The 15,655-nt window shown below is 54.2% G+C and overlaps 1 protein-coding gene across 1 annotated transcript; it reads left to right on the top strand.

The window, feature by feature from the left end:
* Positions 1–330: 330 nt before the first annotated feature.
* DRG2 (developmentally regulated GTP binding protein 2) lies at positions 331–9,238 on the top strand. Its single transcript, XM_064389993.1, has 13 exons — positions 331–480; positions 1,459–1,619; positions 2,940–3,029; positions 4,036–4,096; positions 5,014–5,104; positions 5,439–5,511; positions 5,660–5,750; positions 5,928–6,025; positions 6,888–6,964; positions 7,608–7,696; positions 8,439–8,497; positions 8,909–8,962; positions 9,049–9,238. Exons 1-13 carry the CDS (start codon positions 417–419, stop codon positions 9,133–9,135), a joined length of 1,095 nt encoding a protein of 364 aa, XP_064246063.1. The 5' UTR covers positions 331–416; the 3' UTR covers positions 9,136–9,238.
* The last annotated feature ends 6,417 nt before the right edge of the window (positions 9,239–15,655 follow it).

Below are 15,655 nucleotides of genomic sequence, written 5' to 3' on the forward strand. Positions count from 1 at the left end.
TCCACCAACTCCTGGACAGGCTGTTCCAGTATCTAACCACCCTTTTTGGGGAGAAATTCCTCCTGCTGCCCAGCCTGAACCTCCCCTGGCCCCCTGAGGCTGTTCCTCGTGTCCTGTAGCCCCATCCACGCTCCTTTCAGCATCCAGCCATAATTAGAGGAGCAGGAGGAGCCAGTCCCGGCCAGGGGCTCCCCTGCTTCCTGAGACCCGTCCCTTTGACCCCGTCCCCGCAGTCTCCTGTCCCCACCGGGGTCACTCCCGGGCCCCTCCCGGGGCCCCGCGGTGGCGGCGCACGGAACGCAGGGCGCGGGGCTCGGGGCGCGGCCGGAGCTGGCGGCGCGGCGCGGCCCGGACGCGTGACGGGGACGGACGGCCGGGCCGGCGGCGCTTCCGGCGGGCGCGGAGCGGGGCCCGCCATGGGCATCCTGGAGAAGATCTCGGAGATCGAGAAGGAGATCGCCCGCACGCAGAAGAACAAAGGTGCCGAGGGCGGCCGCGGGCTGAGGGACCCGGGGACGGCGGGCGGGCAGCGGGGCTGCGCGTTCTGGGGAGCTGGGGGGGGTACAGGTGGTCGGTGAGTTATGAGGGGGAAGAGGGGCTGGGGCCTGGGGGGCTGCGAGAGGGGCTGGGGGCTGTGGGGGCTCGGGGCTGTGGGGTCTGGAGGGGCTCTGGGGAGCGGTGCCGGTCTGGGCTGTGGGCAGGGAGGGAGGGAGGATGGGGGGTTGTGAGCTGGGGGGGCTTTGGGGTGGGCTGGGGGCTGGGGCAGGGCGGGGAGCAGGGTGGGCTCTGGGGGGTGTGAGGGGGCTGCTCTGTTTGCCGCCCTGCGCTGCAGCCGCAGCCCCCCGGGGCTGGGAGGGGGGGACAGCTCAGGTTCTGCTGGCACAGGAGGAGGCTCCGGGTGTTTGAGGGGTCTGGGGGCTGTGGAAATAATAGAAATAAACCTGTAAGCTCCTGGTTTCATGCCCCTGTCTGTTACAAAGTGAGACAACCGCCTTCCTTTTTTTTTTCTTTTTTTTTTTTTCTGGTTCAGGTGTAAATTCGAGTGTTTTGCTAAGAATAAGGCAGTAAAATACTTTCACACGTGTGAGCGCTGAGCTAAAAGTGTCTTTATTTTCCCCTCCTCTTGTCAACTTTTAACCTGGTCGTTTTGGGGTCTGGATGTGAGCAGTGGGAGGAGGGGCTGCTCCCCTGTGACCTGAACTGGCTCCCTCCATCCCTGCAGCTGCTCTCCCTCTGCCTTCTCCTTTAACTCAGGAGCTCTGTGCCTGTTTCCCTCCACTCTGACTCGGGGCAGCTCCCTGCAAGCTTCGCTCTCAGTGCCCAGGGGGGCTGATGGAGCAGCTCTGTGCCTGCCAGTGCTCCAGGCATTGACCCACACCCAGAAGTGTTTCCTTTTCAGGAGGGAAAGAGCATCACCAGCACTTTGTGCCAACAGCTGTTGTGTTTGTGTCGTTGCAGCCACTGAGTACCACCTGGGCCTGCTGAAGGCAAAGCTTGCCAAGTACAGAGCTCAGCTGCTGGAGCCCTCCAAATCCCCGGCTGCCAAGGGCGAGGGCTTCGATGTGATGAAATCAGGAGATGCCCGTGTGGCACTGATTGGATTTCCTTCTGTGGGGAAGGTCAGTCAGGCTCTCTGCTCACTGGGGTTTGCAGGGGCTGCACAGCAGGTTTGGGGTCACAGCACCCTGGGATGGTTTGGGTTGGGAGGCACCTTGAAGCTCCCCTGGATGGATCCCACCTGGAGTCCTGTGCTCACTGGGGTTTGCAGGGGCTGCAGAGCAGGTTTGGGGAGGTCAGTCAGGTTTGCAGAGGCTGCAGAGGAGGTTTGAGAAGGTCAGTCAGGGTTTGTAGTGGCTGCACAGCAGGTTTGGGGAGGTCAGTCAGGTTTGTGCTCACTGTGTCTCCAGCTCACTGGAGTTTACAGTGGCTGCAGAGCAGATTTGGGATCACAGCACCATGGGATGGTTTGGGTTGGGAGGCACCTTGAAGCTCCCCTGGATGGATCCCACCTGGAGTCCTGTGCTCACTGGGGTTTGCAGGGGCTGCAGAGCAGGTTTGGGGAGGTCATTCAGGTTTGTAGTGGCTGCAGAACAGATTTGGGAAGGTCAGTCAGGTTTGCAGGGGCTGCACAGCAGATTTGGGGAGGTCAGTCAGGTTTGTGCTCCCTGGGGTTTGCAGGGGCTGCAGAGCAGGTTTGGGGTCACAGCACCCTGGGATGGTTTGGGTTGGGAGGCACCTTGAAGCTGCTCTGGATGGATCCCACCTGGAGTCCTGTGCATGGTTCTGGTGTCTCCAGCATGAGGAGGATGTGGGACTGTTGGAGAGAGGAGACAGGCTGAGAGAGTTGGGGCTGGAGGAGAGAAGGTTGTGTGGAGACCTCACAGTACCTGGAAGGGCTGCAGGGGAGCTGGAAGGGGATTCTTTGTAGTGGCAGGAAAAGGAATGGGTTCACTGAAAGAGGGGGAATTTAGGTGAGGTATATGGAAGGAATTCTTCCCTGTGAGGGCAGGGAGGCCCTGGCACAGGGTGCCCAGAGGAGCTGTGGCTGCTCCATCCCTGGAAGTGTCCAAGGCCAGGCTGGACAGGGCTTGGAGCAGCCTGGGACAGTGGCAGGGGTGGAATGAAATGGGCTTTGGGGTCACTTCCAACCCAAACCATTCCATGATTCTGTGATCTGGCTGAAAGTTGGAGATGGGGAAACACTCCTTCATGTTGTGTGCTCTGCCCTGTTCCTGAAAGTTGTTCTTGCCCAGCCCCTGCAGTGCTGAGGAAAGAAAAACCCTGATTTACTTCAGTTGCATGCCAGTGGCACCACCTCAGTCCCTGTGCCTGGAACAGCCACGACACAACTTCCACAGCCTGAGGGGCACTCTGGTGTTGCTTGTTTTGCTGAGCCTTCTCATTTTCCTGCCTGCTGATGCTGATCTCTTGCATTTCAGTCCACGTTCCTCAGTTTAATGACCTCGACTGCCAGCGAAGCCGCGTCCTACGAGTTCACCACGCTGACCTGCATCCCAGGAGTCATAGAGGTGAGCAGGATTCTCCTGCAGCTGTGGAGATGTGTCTGCACCAGCCACACTTGTGCTGCCACTAAGGAGCACGCACATCCAAAGGTCTCCAAGGCTGAGTTTTGCTTTAAACTTTTCAGTGCTGATGCAGCACTTTGCTGAACTCTTCAGGACTGGCTGCCTGATCAGGATTTTTGTGCTGCTCTTGGACTGGCCAGAGCAACACCACAATTCTCAACTGAATTTTGTATAACCACTGTCAGTGCCAGTGACCAGCTGGCTGCAAACCTTGACAGATTTGTTTTTAATGAAGCTTTACAGAGGCAATCTGTGCTGTGATCACTTTCAAAACAAAATGCAGCTTTTCCTGTCCTTGTGGGGTTTTATTAGTGGTGACCTCAGCATCCATCAGTAAGGCAAATGATAAAGGGCATCAAACTGAAAAGTGTCCAAGAGTAATGAGGAAATCTGGCTCAGGATGGAAGGGGGAGTTAAATAATGAAAGTAACTGTGTTAGTGGGAAAAGGAGTTTAATGTAACACATTCCAGCAGAGGTGTGAGCTGCAACAATAACTGGAGAGCCAGTGCCTTGCAAATCTAGGAATGAGTGTCTGCTGGGATTTTTTACCTGCAGCACACCTGAATAGTTTGATCTGTCACAGTAGGAGATGTGGCACTTGTTCATTACTGAGTTTTCTCATTTAACCAATAAAAGTTGTTTTTCCTTTCCATTCCCTGAACTTGGGAATGTGTGGCTGCTGTGCTCTTTTGCTGGTGCTTTGTCCAGCTGCAGTCACGGGATGACTTTAGGGGGTCAGGACCTAATGCTGCATAACACAGCCCATGGCTCTGGAATTTGCTTCAGGACAGAGCCAGGAGCTTTGTGCAGAGTTCCCCTGGCCTGCCAGTTCCATCCAGTTCCCCTCCCCACAGGATGTGGACCCCCAGCACATGTTTGGGGCTTTGGGGGCAGCTCAGGTGCCCTGCAGGAAGCTTTCAACTTTCCATCCTTCCCTTTCTCTTTCAGTACAAAGGAGCCAATATTCAGCTGCTGGATCTGCCTGGAATCATCGAAGGAGCAGCTCAAGGTTGGCTCATGTCTGTGTTCATGTAGAGAGGGATTTGCCCTCAGTAGTGCCCCTGGGTGTCTCAGATACACACAGGTTTCCTGGGCCAAGAGTTCCTACATTGTCTTCCCAAATTTTTGAGTCCTTGATCCTATGTGAGGCACGATTCCTGTCCCTGAGCCCACAGAAGGGTCTATATGTAGCACAAAGATGGTTTTCTGGAGGTGGGAGCCAAAGCAAGCCAGTCACTTCTCACGTCCTTGCCTGAGTGTGAAGTGGCTCATCTGTTTTCTGGTACTGAGGAAATCTATAGAAAGATGCTGGAGAGGCAGAGGGAGAATTACAGCTAAACACTAACCTTGTTTGAGTAATTCCCTGAGTTCCTGCCAGTCCTCCCATGACTCCTGGTTCTGGGAAGAGATGTTGGCTTTGTCTCTCTGTGTTGTCATTGTCTTCACTGGATGGTTGTATCTGGAAATAGCTTAGGAAATCAGGGAGTCATGGAACATCTGGGATCATCCAGTCCAACTCCTGGCCCTGCACAGACACCCCAACAATCCCACCCTGTGCCTGGTGTTGTCCAAACCCTCCTGGAGCTCTGGCAGCCTCGGGGCTGTGCCCATTCCCAGTGCCCAAACACCCTCTGGGGGGCAAGAGCCTTTTCCTAATATCCAACCTGACCCTGCCTGACACAGCTCCAGCCATTCCCTTGGGTCACTAGAGCAGTGGCTGTGTTTCCTTCTGGCACTGATCTCTCTGCTGAGCTCTCTGTGCTGCCTGGAGCTGCTGCCAGGGTTTCCAGCCCCTGACTGCAGCCAGAACAGCACTGCAGGATCTTTTTCCTTGCTTTCAAGCTGCTGCACAGGGCAGGAGTCCCCATGTGTCAGGGAACTCAGCTGGTCCCTGTGGCTGACGTGCCTCCCCTCCTGTGTCCCCAGGGAAGGGCAGAGGCCGGCAGGTGATCGCTGTGGCCAGGACAGCAGATGTTGTCATCATGATGCTGGATGCCACCAAGGGCGAGGTGCAGAGGTGAGTGTGGGCTGGGCTCTGGCCTTGAAAACACGCCAGCTCCCTGAGGAATTGTGGAGAGCACGTGGGGAATGAGGAATTAAATTATTGAGTGTGATGGGGGGGTTGTATCCCATGAGAGGCATCCTGCTGGCTGGAGTGGGTGCTCAGCTGGAGGGTCATTCCTACAGCATGGCTGTCAGCAATGTCAACCTGGATTCCCACCACAGACTCTGACCTGCACAAGGAGGGGGTTTAGGCTTGTGCCAGGGCTGTATCAACACGAGAATCAAAAAGGGAAAGGTCTGGGTGTCACCTGGCCACACTCAGCCTCACAGGTGCTGTGTCCCTGCAGGGCCTTGCTGGAGAAAGAACTGGAATCTGTAGGAATCCGGCTGAACAAAAGCAAACCAAATATCTACTTCAAGGTGAGGCTTCCTGAGCTCCTGCAGGCACAGCTTCTCTGCCTGCCTGCTCAAAGCTGAGCTCACTTTGTGCTGCCCCTCGTGCTGGGCAGGCTGAGGGGGCTGTGGGATTTGCAGAATGTTCTTATGTTGCTTTTTTTGCCTCCTGCAGCCCAAGAAGGGTGGAGGCATCTCCTTCAACTCCACTGTCACATTGACTCAGTGCTCTGAGAAGCTGGTTCAGCTCATCCTCCATGAATACAGTATCCTTTCCTAAAAGGGGAAACCCTTAAGCCATCAGCAGCTCATGGTTTAAGTGCTTCCTGCTGTGGGACAGCCTTGGTGTCACTTGGGTGCTGGCTGGCTGTCACCAGGCTGTCCCCAGGGAGCTCAGCCCCTGTGGTGAGTTGGGATTTGGGCCTTGACAGTGTCCACCTCAGAAATCTTCAACGCTGAGGTGCTGTTCAGAGAGGATTGTTCCCCTGATGAGTTCATCGATGTGATTGTAGGAAACAGGGTCTACATGCCATGCCTCTATGTGAGTATCCTGGGCAGCCTGGCTTCTCTCACACCCAGCATCTCTTCTCTGTGCCAAAGGAAACATTGGAACTTCACAGAATCATGGAATGGTTTGGGTGGGAAGGGACCTGAAAGCTCATCTCATTCCACCTCTGCCATGGCAGGGACACCTTCCACTGTCCCAGGCTGCTCCAAGCCCTGTCCAGCCTGGCCTTGGACACCTCCAGGGATCCAGGGGCAGCCACAGCTTCTCAGGGCACCCTGTGCCAGGGCCTCCCTGCCCTCACAGGGAAGATTATTTTCCCAATATCCCATCTAACCCTGCCCTCTCAATTTAAAGCCATTCCCCCTTGTCCTATTACTCCATGCCCTTGTTCCTGGCTCCTAAAACAGTAACGATTTGGGGTTTAAGAGGTGGAAAACAGCTCAACAGGGAGTTTTTTTATAGGCTTTGGATGTGCAGCCGTGCTGTGTGTGTTCTCTGGGCCCTCTTGTGGCTGATGCTGCCCTGGAGCAGCAGAGTTTCCAATCCTGGTGCAGGGGCTTTGCTCCCACGTGTGGAGCCTCCCCTGCTGCCAGCTCCGTGCTTAACTTGTCACGTCTGGTCCCTTGTGTGCCAGAGGTCCCTTTAGGGCTCTGTTTGTAGCCACTGGGTCTGTATAAAATCAAAGAACGTGTTCCAACTCATCCCAAAGGGAGAATTTTAAAAGGCCAAAATTTATATTCAAACTTCTGAATTTTAATAGTTTGTTTTACTGAGAGCCTTGGCTTATCTTCTGACAAGATCTGCGTTTCTGTGTCAGGTGCTGGAGCTACCTTGTTCTTTGTACGTGTTGCTGAATGGCCTTGCTGAGGGCTGTGTTGTTTTCCCTTTGATTTAGGTTTATAACAAGATTGACCAGATATCCATGGAGGAGGTGGATCGTCTCGCTCGGAGGCCCCACAGTGTTGTCATCAGGTAGGAGCTGTCACATTGCCTTCCCTGCTGGTCTGCCTGGTGTGGGGCTCATTCCACACCCCTTTCTCCAGCTTCTCCCAGGGCTGCTGGGGTGAGAAGCAGAGCTGCTGTGCTGCTTTTCCCAGATTTCCTTTCCCTGGAGAGGCAGGCAGCTTGGCTTCTCTGTGCTGTCTGCAGGACAGAGTCAGACAATCTGGCTTGTTTCTGTGCTGATATATCTGCTGGGGCTTTGCTTCTTCAGAGCTGTTCACCCTTCTGGAATCATGCATTGCTTTGGGTTGGAAGGGACCCTAAAGCTCATCTCATTCCACCCCCTGCCATGGGCAGGGATACTTTCCACTAGATCAGTTTGCTTCAGGCCCCATCCAACCTAGCCTTGAACAATTCCAGGGATGGAGCATGAAACTCTCTGTGCAACCTGTTCCAGTGCTTCTCCATCCCTTTAGTAAGGAATTTCTTCCTAAAATCTAATTTAACCCTGCCCTCCTGCAGTTTAAGGTCATTTTACCTTGTGGTTTTCCTTTCTTTGCCTCATTAAAGACTTTGCCATCATTCTCCAGCACTTTAATAAAGACATTTCACCTTGTTCTTCTGGATCCCTAAATCACAACAGCAGTAAACAGATGGTTCTGGTGTTTTGCAGCTGTGGCATGAAGCTGAACCTGGACTACTTGCTGGAGAAGCTCTGGGAGTACCTGGCACTCACCTGCATCTACACCAAGAAACGGGGACGTAAGTGACCCCAGACAGGTGCCAGCAGGGCTGGGGCCTTGGAAATGCTGGAATTACACCTTCCTTAATCATCTTTCAGCTCTTGGGAAATGCTTCCTGCTTTGTCTGATCCTGCCATGTGTGGATCCCACCATGGCCTTCCTGTTGTATTTGACAAGAGCTGAATTTGCATAAGTCTTCGCAGGATATAAGAGAACAAAGTGTGCAAGTTCACAGCTTTTACCTTGTTATGCACACTGATGGACCCAGAAGAAATTTCCTGTTCCTGTTGCAACAAACTTGGTGATTCCCATGCCCTTGGAGTGCCTTTGATCCTCCTTTTGCCTTAAAACCCACTTGCAGCTTCCAGTGATGAAGGCACATCTACAACTTGCTCTGTTTGGATGTGAGGAGATAAGGAATTTTCTGAGCTTGTTAAGCTCTGAAATCTTGGGGATTTTGGTTTTTCCTTGAGCAGGTGTGTTTTGACTTGGGTGGTTTTGTTTCTCTTAAGTCAAGGGTTTGGGGTGGGGTCAGAGCAGTGGCTTGTGAGGAAGCTGCTGACTGTGTGGAGTGGGTAATGGCACTTGTGGGTGGTGAGAGCTGCTTTGGTGCTTTTAGGTACTGGATCCCTGTTCTGTCTGGGGGCAGGAAGGAGGAATTTGGGAGTAGTAAGCACAAGGTGATGTGAGATGGTGTCAGCATTTTAGAACACACTTGACAGAAATCCAATGCTTTTTCCCCCCCTTCTGCTTCTCCACAGAGAGACCAGACTTTACAGATGCCATTATTCTACGGAAAGGAGCCTCTGTGGAACATGTGGTAATTTTTCTGCATCTTTTACATTTCCCTGTGTGCAGAAGGCAGTTCCTCCTGGACCTGCTGTGATTTGTGCTCCATAAAGCTCAGGACATGTCAGTGTTTGGTTGTGCTTCTCCTTTTGTTGCCTTTTATCTGCCTCAGGTTTCTTTCACAGCCGCTATAAAAGGTTTAAACAGTAATTATTTAATGCAGCCCAGTGAAAAAGCACATGGAAACAATGGAATGGGCTTTATGTGGGATGGTGATTCCTGTGTCTGTTCTGTATGGTTTCAACTGCTTTTAACTAGCTCTTAAAGTCTTTATTGTAAATTCTGACATAGACTTGAGTTTCTGTTAATTCCTGGGTATTGAAAAAGTTGTTTGCAAAGTGGTAAATGTAAATACTTCAACTTCTGCCTGCCTGTCTTGCAGTGCCATCGGATTCACAGATCATTAGCCAGCCAGTTCAAATATGCCTTGGTGTGGGTAAGTGTCAGACAGCAGCTGCAATTCCTGTCTTCAGGTGTCTCTGACTGGCCTTCTAACCCTTCTCCCCCTTTTTTGCTTCAAAGGGGACAAGCACAAAGTACAGCCCTCAAAGGGTGGGCTTAACCCACATGATGGAGCATGAAGATGTCATTCAGATCGTAAAGAAGTAACTGCTGGTGCCTGGCCTTGCCTTTAATCACTGCAATTGGAACTGACCATGTAAAAACAAAACGAAACACACCAAAAAAAAAGAAAAAAGAAAAAAAAAAGAAAGGAAAAAGGGAGATGTGTTCCAGAGCCAAGAAAGCTTCTGTGAAGCTCCTTCTCTTGGAGAAAGGCAGAAAATGAGGCTACTGTGCTTGCAGGTGGGGATGGGGAAGGTGGGTTTTCATCTGGCAGCATTTCAGGCCAAGTGATGTTTCTTAAAAATTTGGAAGGAGCCAGTTCTTGTAGGGCACAGTTCCACAGCCAGCAGTGTCCTGCCCCCAGTGGGGTTTGCACATGAATCCATGTGCATTCCCAGTGGGCTTGTGTGTAAAAATCTGGCCCTGTGCTTTGGGCTGAGGGAACATTGCTGATGCTTTGCTGCTTATCCATTCACTTAATTTAAGCATTGATCTGAGGCAGAATCAGAGTTCTCCCTCCCCTGCTCGCTGGACACATCTCTGCAGCTGAGAACCCCAATTTTTAATGGTCTCACCTCAATTAACATTAAAACCTGGCACTCTGTGCCTCTCCATAGCCTTGCAGTGGGGTTTGTAGGATATCCTGGTACTGAGAGATGAGAAATTAAACTGGAAATGGTTAATTAGCCTGGCCAGACTGCAGTGGGGTATGATCCAAGAGCTGTAGTTTGGGGTGAGAGATTCACTTCTGGCATCTCACTCATTGAGGACCTGCCTTGGGAGCTTCCTCCTTTGTTGGGCTGGAGTTGTCCTGCCCTTCAGTGCCCAAGGTGGAGGTCTCTAAATTCCCTAAATTCCAGTTGCAGCTCTTTGGAGCTCAAGGTACCACCCCATGCTGAGTTTTACCCCAGCCCTGTTAAACATTGCTTGTCTGGATATTGTTCATCAGAAATCTGGGATTTTTGTAATCATGCTTTTCCATTGAATACTGTTGCTGAACAACTCAGAGTGCCTGATAGAGGACAGCTCTTGCCTTCTGGGATCAAGAGCTGCCAATAGCTTTTATTTTCTTTCATTGGAAAAGGGTTTGGTCTGATGTGGATGCAGAACTGTGAGGACAGGTGTGACACCTGTCTGAGCAGGGTTCCTCCCCTCCTCCTGCTCCTCCCCACCCCTCACAACCTGACTGAGCAGAAATGGAAGGATTATTTTATTTGAGAAAATAAAAAGTTGTTATTTCATGTGACTGGTGGGTAGATGGCTTGGTTTGTTTCTTAACTCACTTTTTTTGCCTTTGGCCACCTGAGGAATCCTGGATGCTCTCACAGGAGATTTAGGGGCCAATAGAAGGAGAAGTGGCTGCAAGAGACTGGTGAGGGGAGATAAACAGATACTATACACAGTGCCCAAGCTAAGAAGGTGACTTTGAACTCTGTAAGTTCCCTTCCCTGTTCCTGGCTTTGTTCACAGCTGGAGTGCAGAGGAAATCCTGACCACGGGAGTGGAGAACGAGCTCCAAATGATGCCCATTATCCCTGCCTGGCAGTGAAAGCTGGCCCTTCCCGGTGTGAGCTGGGTGGGATGCTGTTCCAGCACATTAACTCACCCTTCCCATTCCCATGAAGGTCACACAGGCAGAGTTGCCCTCACAAAGACTAATTTTGGTTTCGTTTTGTCCCTGAGTTTCTGACTTTTCCATCCAAATCCTGCAGCCTGCCAAGCCTTGGCATGGAGCTGGGCAGCCAGAACTGCTGACAGGGCTTCATGCTCAGCCCAGGTGGTGCTGGGAGCCAGGGGGTGCTTGGTGTGAGGCTGAAATGCACGGTGTTACCTGCTAAAACCTGTCCTTGAATAGCTGCTGCTACCTCAGTGTGGCTTTCAAATTGATTTTGGCATATCATTGTTAAAACCCCCTCTGCCTAATTAGCTTCGTTTAGGAAAATGGGCATTTTATCCTCTTCAAAATGAACAGATACATGATTAAAATTGGAATGGGGAGGAAGTAAAAATAGTTAAGCTAGAAGAAGCCAACTTCTTTTTTTCAGAGAGTAGCTTTTTTGGCAGCAAGTTTATAGCTGCATTTGAAAATGCACCATTTAATTGCAGTATCCTTCTTCCAGGAGCTTCCCTAATTGTTCTGCACTTATGTTAAAAGCAGCAAACGTTGCAGTTCGTGCTGGAGTGAGTTTGCCTCCAAGTCCTGAAAAGACAAGATCCAGAGGGCAAGGGGGAAATCTGCTGCAGCATTAGGGTTGTACTGGAGCCTCCTGAGGTTCATGGAATTTGCAGCATTTCAGTATTTAAAGGGGCTTGTAAAAAAGGTGAAGAGGGACTTTTCCCAAGGGCTTGTACTGACAGGAAAAGTGGGAATGGTTTTAAATTGAAAGGGCTGATACAGATGAGGTGTTAGGAGGAGATTCTTCCCTGTGAGGGTGGTGAGGCCCTGGCACAGGCTGCCCTGAGAAGCTGTGGCTGCCCCATCCCTGGAAGTGTCCTAAGCCAGGGCTTGGAGCACCCTGGGACAGTGGAAGGTGTCCCTGCCTATGGCAGGAGGAACGAGATGAGCTTTGAGCTCCCTGCCACCCCAAACCATTCTGGGATTGTGTGCACTGACCAGAGCCCCTGGCTGGGGAGCTGCTGAAGGGAATGTGATCACACTCTCCTGTGTGTTGGGCTCTCCAGGAGGGTGGTGCAGGCAGGAGCTGTGGATTTGCCCCCAGACGAGCAGCACCCTGCGTTCCTCTGCTGTAGGAGGAAAGCCTCGGCTGGATGATGCCCACAGAAAGCTGCCCTCTGCAGCCCTGCTCTCTGCTCCTGCCAGTCCCTCGCTCTCCCAGCTGCCTCCAGGCTCGTTCATGCTGTTCCCAGGGGGCTGTGCCCATCCTGCCCCATCCCTGGGGCTGTGCAGCACTCCAGCTGTGGAGCAGGGTGGATCAGATCAGCCTCCCCACAGCCCATCAGCCTCCCTCCATCTCTGCAACCAGCGACGACTCCAGCCGTGCTCTGTTTAAAACGCCTGTTCCAGGCAATCAAGCAGGTTTGATTGGCTGAACACTCCTCTTATAATTTAATTTAGTCAGGAATCGTTTGCAAGGTAATAAAGAGTGACTCTGCCTCCAAATGCATTCATTTAATTCAATGAGAGATGGTTGCTGCGGCAGGCTCGCCTCAGCCAGCTCCCCTCACCCCATCACGGTGACATCTCAAAGTGCTGCTCAGGGCCGTATATAAGAGTCACGATCCGCAGTGACAGCTTAATTGTCTCAAATGCTGACAAGGGTCACCCCAAGCAGCCGTCGGGAGTGGCGCGGAGCCGGCTGGGGAGGCTGCGGAGAGGAGGATTTATGGCTGGCAAATAGTTTTGAATTCCTCTGGTTGCGCCTGCTAAATGATGAACCTGCCCCGAGGGGATTGGGGCTATTGATTGTAATTTGCAGTTAAGCCCTCGCGTTCTGAGGAATCAGCATAATAAATACCCACCGCATTACGGCTGGGACGTGCCTGCCTGGAGGAGAAGGAAGCGAGGTTTTCCCGGCTCGGGTGCTGCAGCACCATGCTCTCTCTGCCCCTGCATTTGGCAGAGCCATGGCTCCATCACTGCAGGAAAACGGCCCCCAGCTTGGTGGGATGCAGGAGACCAGGGCTGGAATGGGGAGAATGGAATGTTGTGAAGGCAGGTGGAGTGTCCTGCTCAGCCAGGGAGGAGAGGATGCTCTGATATTTTTGGGGTAATGGGTGTCTAGATCCCTGCCAGAACCTCTGCAGCTGGTTGGTCCCAGCCCACCTTTGGAGAGGGGTGTGAGGAGGTGCATTTGTTCCTCACTCCCATGATCTGTGATTTCTTCCAAACTCCCATTGCTTTGGGGGCCAGAATGGGTCAGGGCCAGAATGGGTCAGGGCCATTTTCCAGCTGTTCACATCTGGGCTACACTGAGGCTGACCTGCATCCTGGGAGGGATGTGGGACACTCCAGCTGTGTCACCAGGGCTGCAAGGGACAGTGACCAGGGGAGGAGGAGGCCCTCACCCCTCCACCCCTGTGAGGGAAGATCAGCTCCCATGGCTCTGCCAGCAGAGATGACAATAATAGCAGTCATCAAATATGCAGCAGCACGGTCCCGCAGGGAGCGGAGCAGAGAGGCAGCCCCAGGCCGTGCAGGGCAGCTGGTGCCCCAGGTGAGTGGCTCTGGGTGCCCCAGGTGGTGGCACCTCCCTCGGGCTCGCAGGGGCTTTGCTGGGAAGGGATCTTGGTGTGGATGGTGGGTTTTGAGCGTTTTTTGAACGGTTTTTGCCGTTCAGGTTCTCCCGGTCGAGGTGTGTGGTGTCCCCTCACCTCTGCCTGTCCCTGCCTGTCCCTGCTTGCTGTCTTTACCCTCCCTTATTTCACCTTCTGCCTTCCCACCCTCTGCACAGCCCCACATTCCCACTGCCCTCCAGAGCAGAGCAGAGCAGCCTCCCCTGAACACTCCCTCCTTCCCTGGAACCCTCTACCCCAGGTTTCCTACCACCCCTTCCCCACATTCCTTATTCCTCAGGGTTGTTTTGCCCCAGGAAAGCTCCGGGGCTTGCTTTGGGACTGAGGTGGTGGCACCGGGCTGTGACCTGGCCCCAGGGCTGCCAGCCAGCATATTGCTGGGTGCATGCCAGCATCGTGCCCAGCTGCTTTGTTCTGCCAGCATCTGCTCTGGCCTATCTCCTGCCATAACGCCTCCCTCGTGGGAGCAGGCAGCAGCTGGCAGGCAGGGATTGCCCTGTATTGCTCATGTGCTGCGTCCCCATCCTCATTTTGGAGGCAGGAACAGGAGGGGGTGGAAATTAGCCAGGTAAGGGGGTGGTGGGTGCTTGGGGAGAAAGGAAAGACCCCACTGTGCCTCGGGGGCTTGGAGGGCTGTGCCATTGCCACACTGCTGGCAGGATCCAGCTTATCCCTATGCTCCCAGCATCCCTGGAGCTGTGAGCGGAGTGACAAGAGCTGTGGCTGGGCTTCCTCACCTGCTCACAGGTGTTGGAGAGTGGATGAGCAGTGATGCAGAACTGAAGACAGGGAGGGGATGTGCTGAGAGGCGCTGCCACAGCCAGGAGCTGCCCGGGCTGGCTCCGCGGTGCCGGAGCGCGCGGCTCACGGGAGGCACAGCAGGGCCAGGGCTGCCGTGTCGTGGTGTGGTGTGGTGTGGTGGCACGGAGCCCTGCTCCTGCTGTAACTGGAAACAGGCTGTAAGCAGAGCCGGGGCTGGCCGGTGACCGCAGACCTGCCGGGAGAGCGGAGCTGCTGCCGCTGGAGCGCTGCCCGCCGGCGCCGGCTCTCCGAAGGTACAGTCCTGCCGGGCTGGGGCGGGTAACCCCCGAGGCCACAGCCTCCATCCCCTCCCTGCATCCAGCCAGGCACAGCCCCAGGCTGTGGCAGTGCCACCGGGGCTGCCCAGGCCGTGTCCCTGGGGGGAGGTGGCTTTGCCTGCCTCACCCACGTGGCTGGAGACATTCAGGAGTGACCCGGCTAAAGGATGCTCTGGGTGCCCATTGCCACCGCAGAGACCCCCTCAGTGCCAGGTTTTGCAGCCAGGGTCCCTCCTGTGTGCTGCTGCTGGATGCAGCCCTGCCCAGACACCCTGGACACAGCCACCAGGGGTGGGTGCCCCTCTGACCCCCTGCTTTGCTTCCATCCCACTGCACCTGGGCACAAAAGCCTCTTGGCCAGCTCTGCCGTGCCAAAGGCAAGTGAACCAGGACAAAGAACATGGGGAGGTGTTTTGGGGTCTGGTATGGAGGCTGGGACCATGGGAGGCAGCATCTGTGTGGGATGAAGCCCCTCTCTCTCCCTTTATTTCCCCCCTCTTGGAGAGCCCTTGTCATGGGCAGGGAGGCACCACGGGCACAGCCATGGCAGCAGCACGGGAGCCGTGCCAGGGCACCGAGAGCACTGCCAGGGCCACCCTGCCTGGGGGACAGAGGTAGGGACCGTGGAGGGCACTGGGGTGGTGGCAAGGACTGCACGAGTGGTGGGATGCAGGGAGTGACCTCTAGCAGCTTTTGCCAGGCTGGTGCCCCTTTGCTGTCTGCCAGCAGGGAGGGAAGGGCTGCGTCCCTGCCCGAGGTGGTTCCCTGCCACACCGTGGTGCCCATGCCAGGAGGAGGGGTGGGTGGTGCTGTGTGTGCCCCTGGCAGGGCAGGCTCTGTCAGCCCCACATGGCTCAGTGGCCATGGCAGACCTGTGACAGTGCCAGTGGGGCTCCTGCTGGTCCTGTGTTCCTGTCACAGACCCTCTCCTGATGCCTGCCAGGTGCCCCTCTGCCCACCCTGCACTCCAGAGCTGCCTCCATCTGTGCAGAGCAGGATGTGTCCATCCCAGAAATTCATGCAGAGAGCAGGCAAAGCCATGGGATCACGGTGGTTGGTGCTCCACTGTAGATGTGGCACGGAGGGACAAGGCTGGGGACAACACAGTGCCAGGAGGTGCCAGCCTTGGGCTCTTCTGATCCTGGGGGAGACCAATGGGTTCAGTCTAGCAACTGCTGCTGGTTCTTTGGTTCTGCCAGCTGCTGCACAGCTGGATGCTTCTGTCTCCCCCC

Source organism: Passer domesticus, chromosome 15, assembly GCF_036417665.1.
Source record: "Passer domesticus isolate bPasDom1 chromosome 15, bPasDom1.hap1, whole genome shotgun sequence".
Taxonomy (NCBI): domain Eukaryota; kingdom Metazoa; phylum Chordata; class Aves; order Passeriformes; family Passeridae; genus Passer; species Passer domesticus.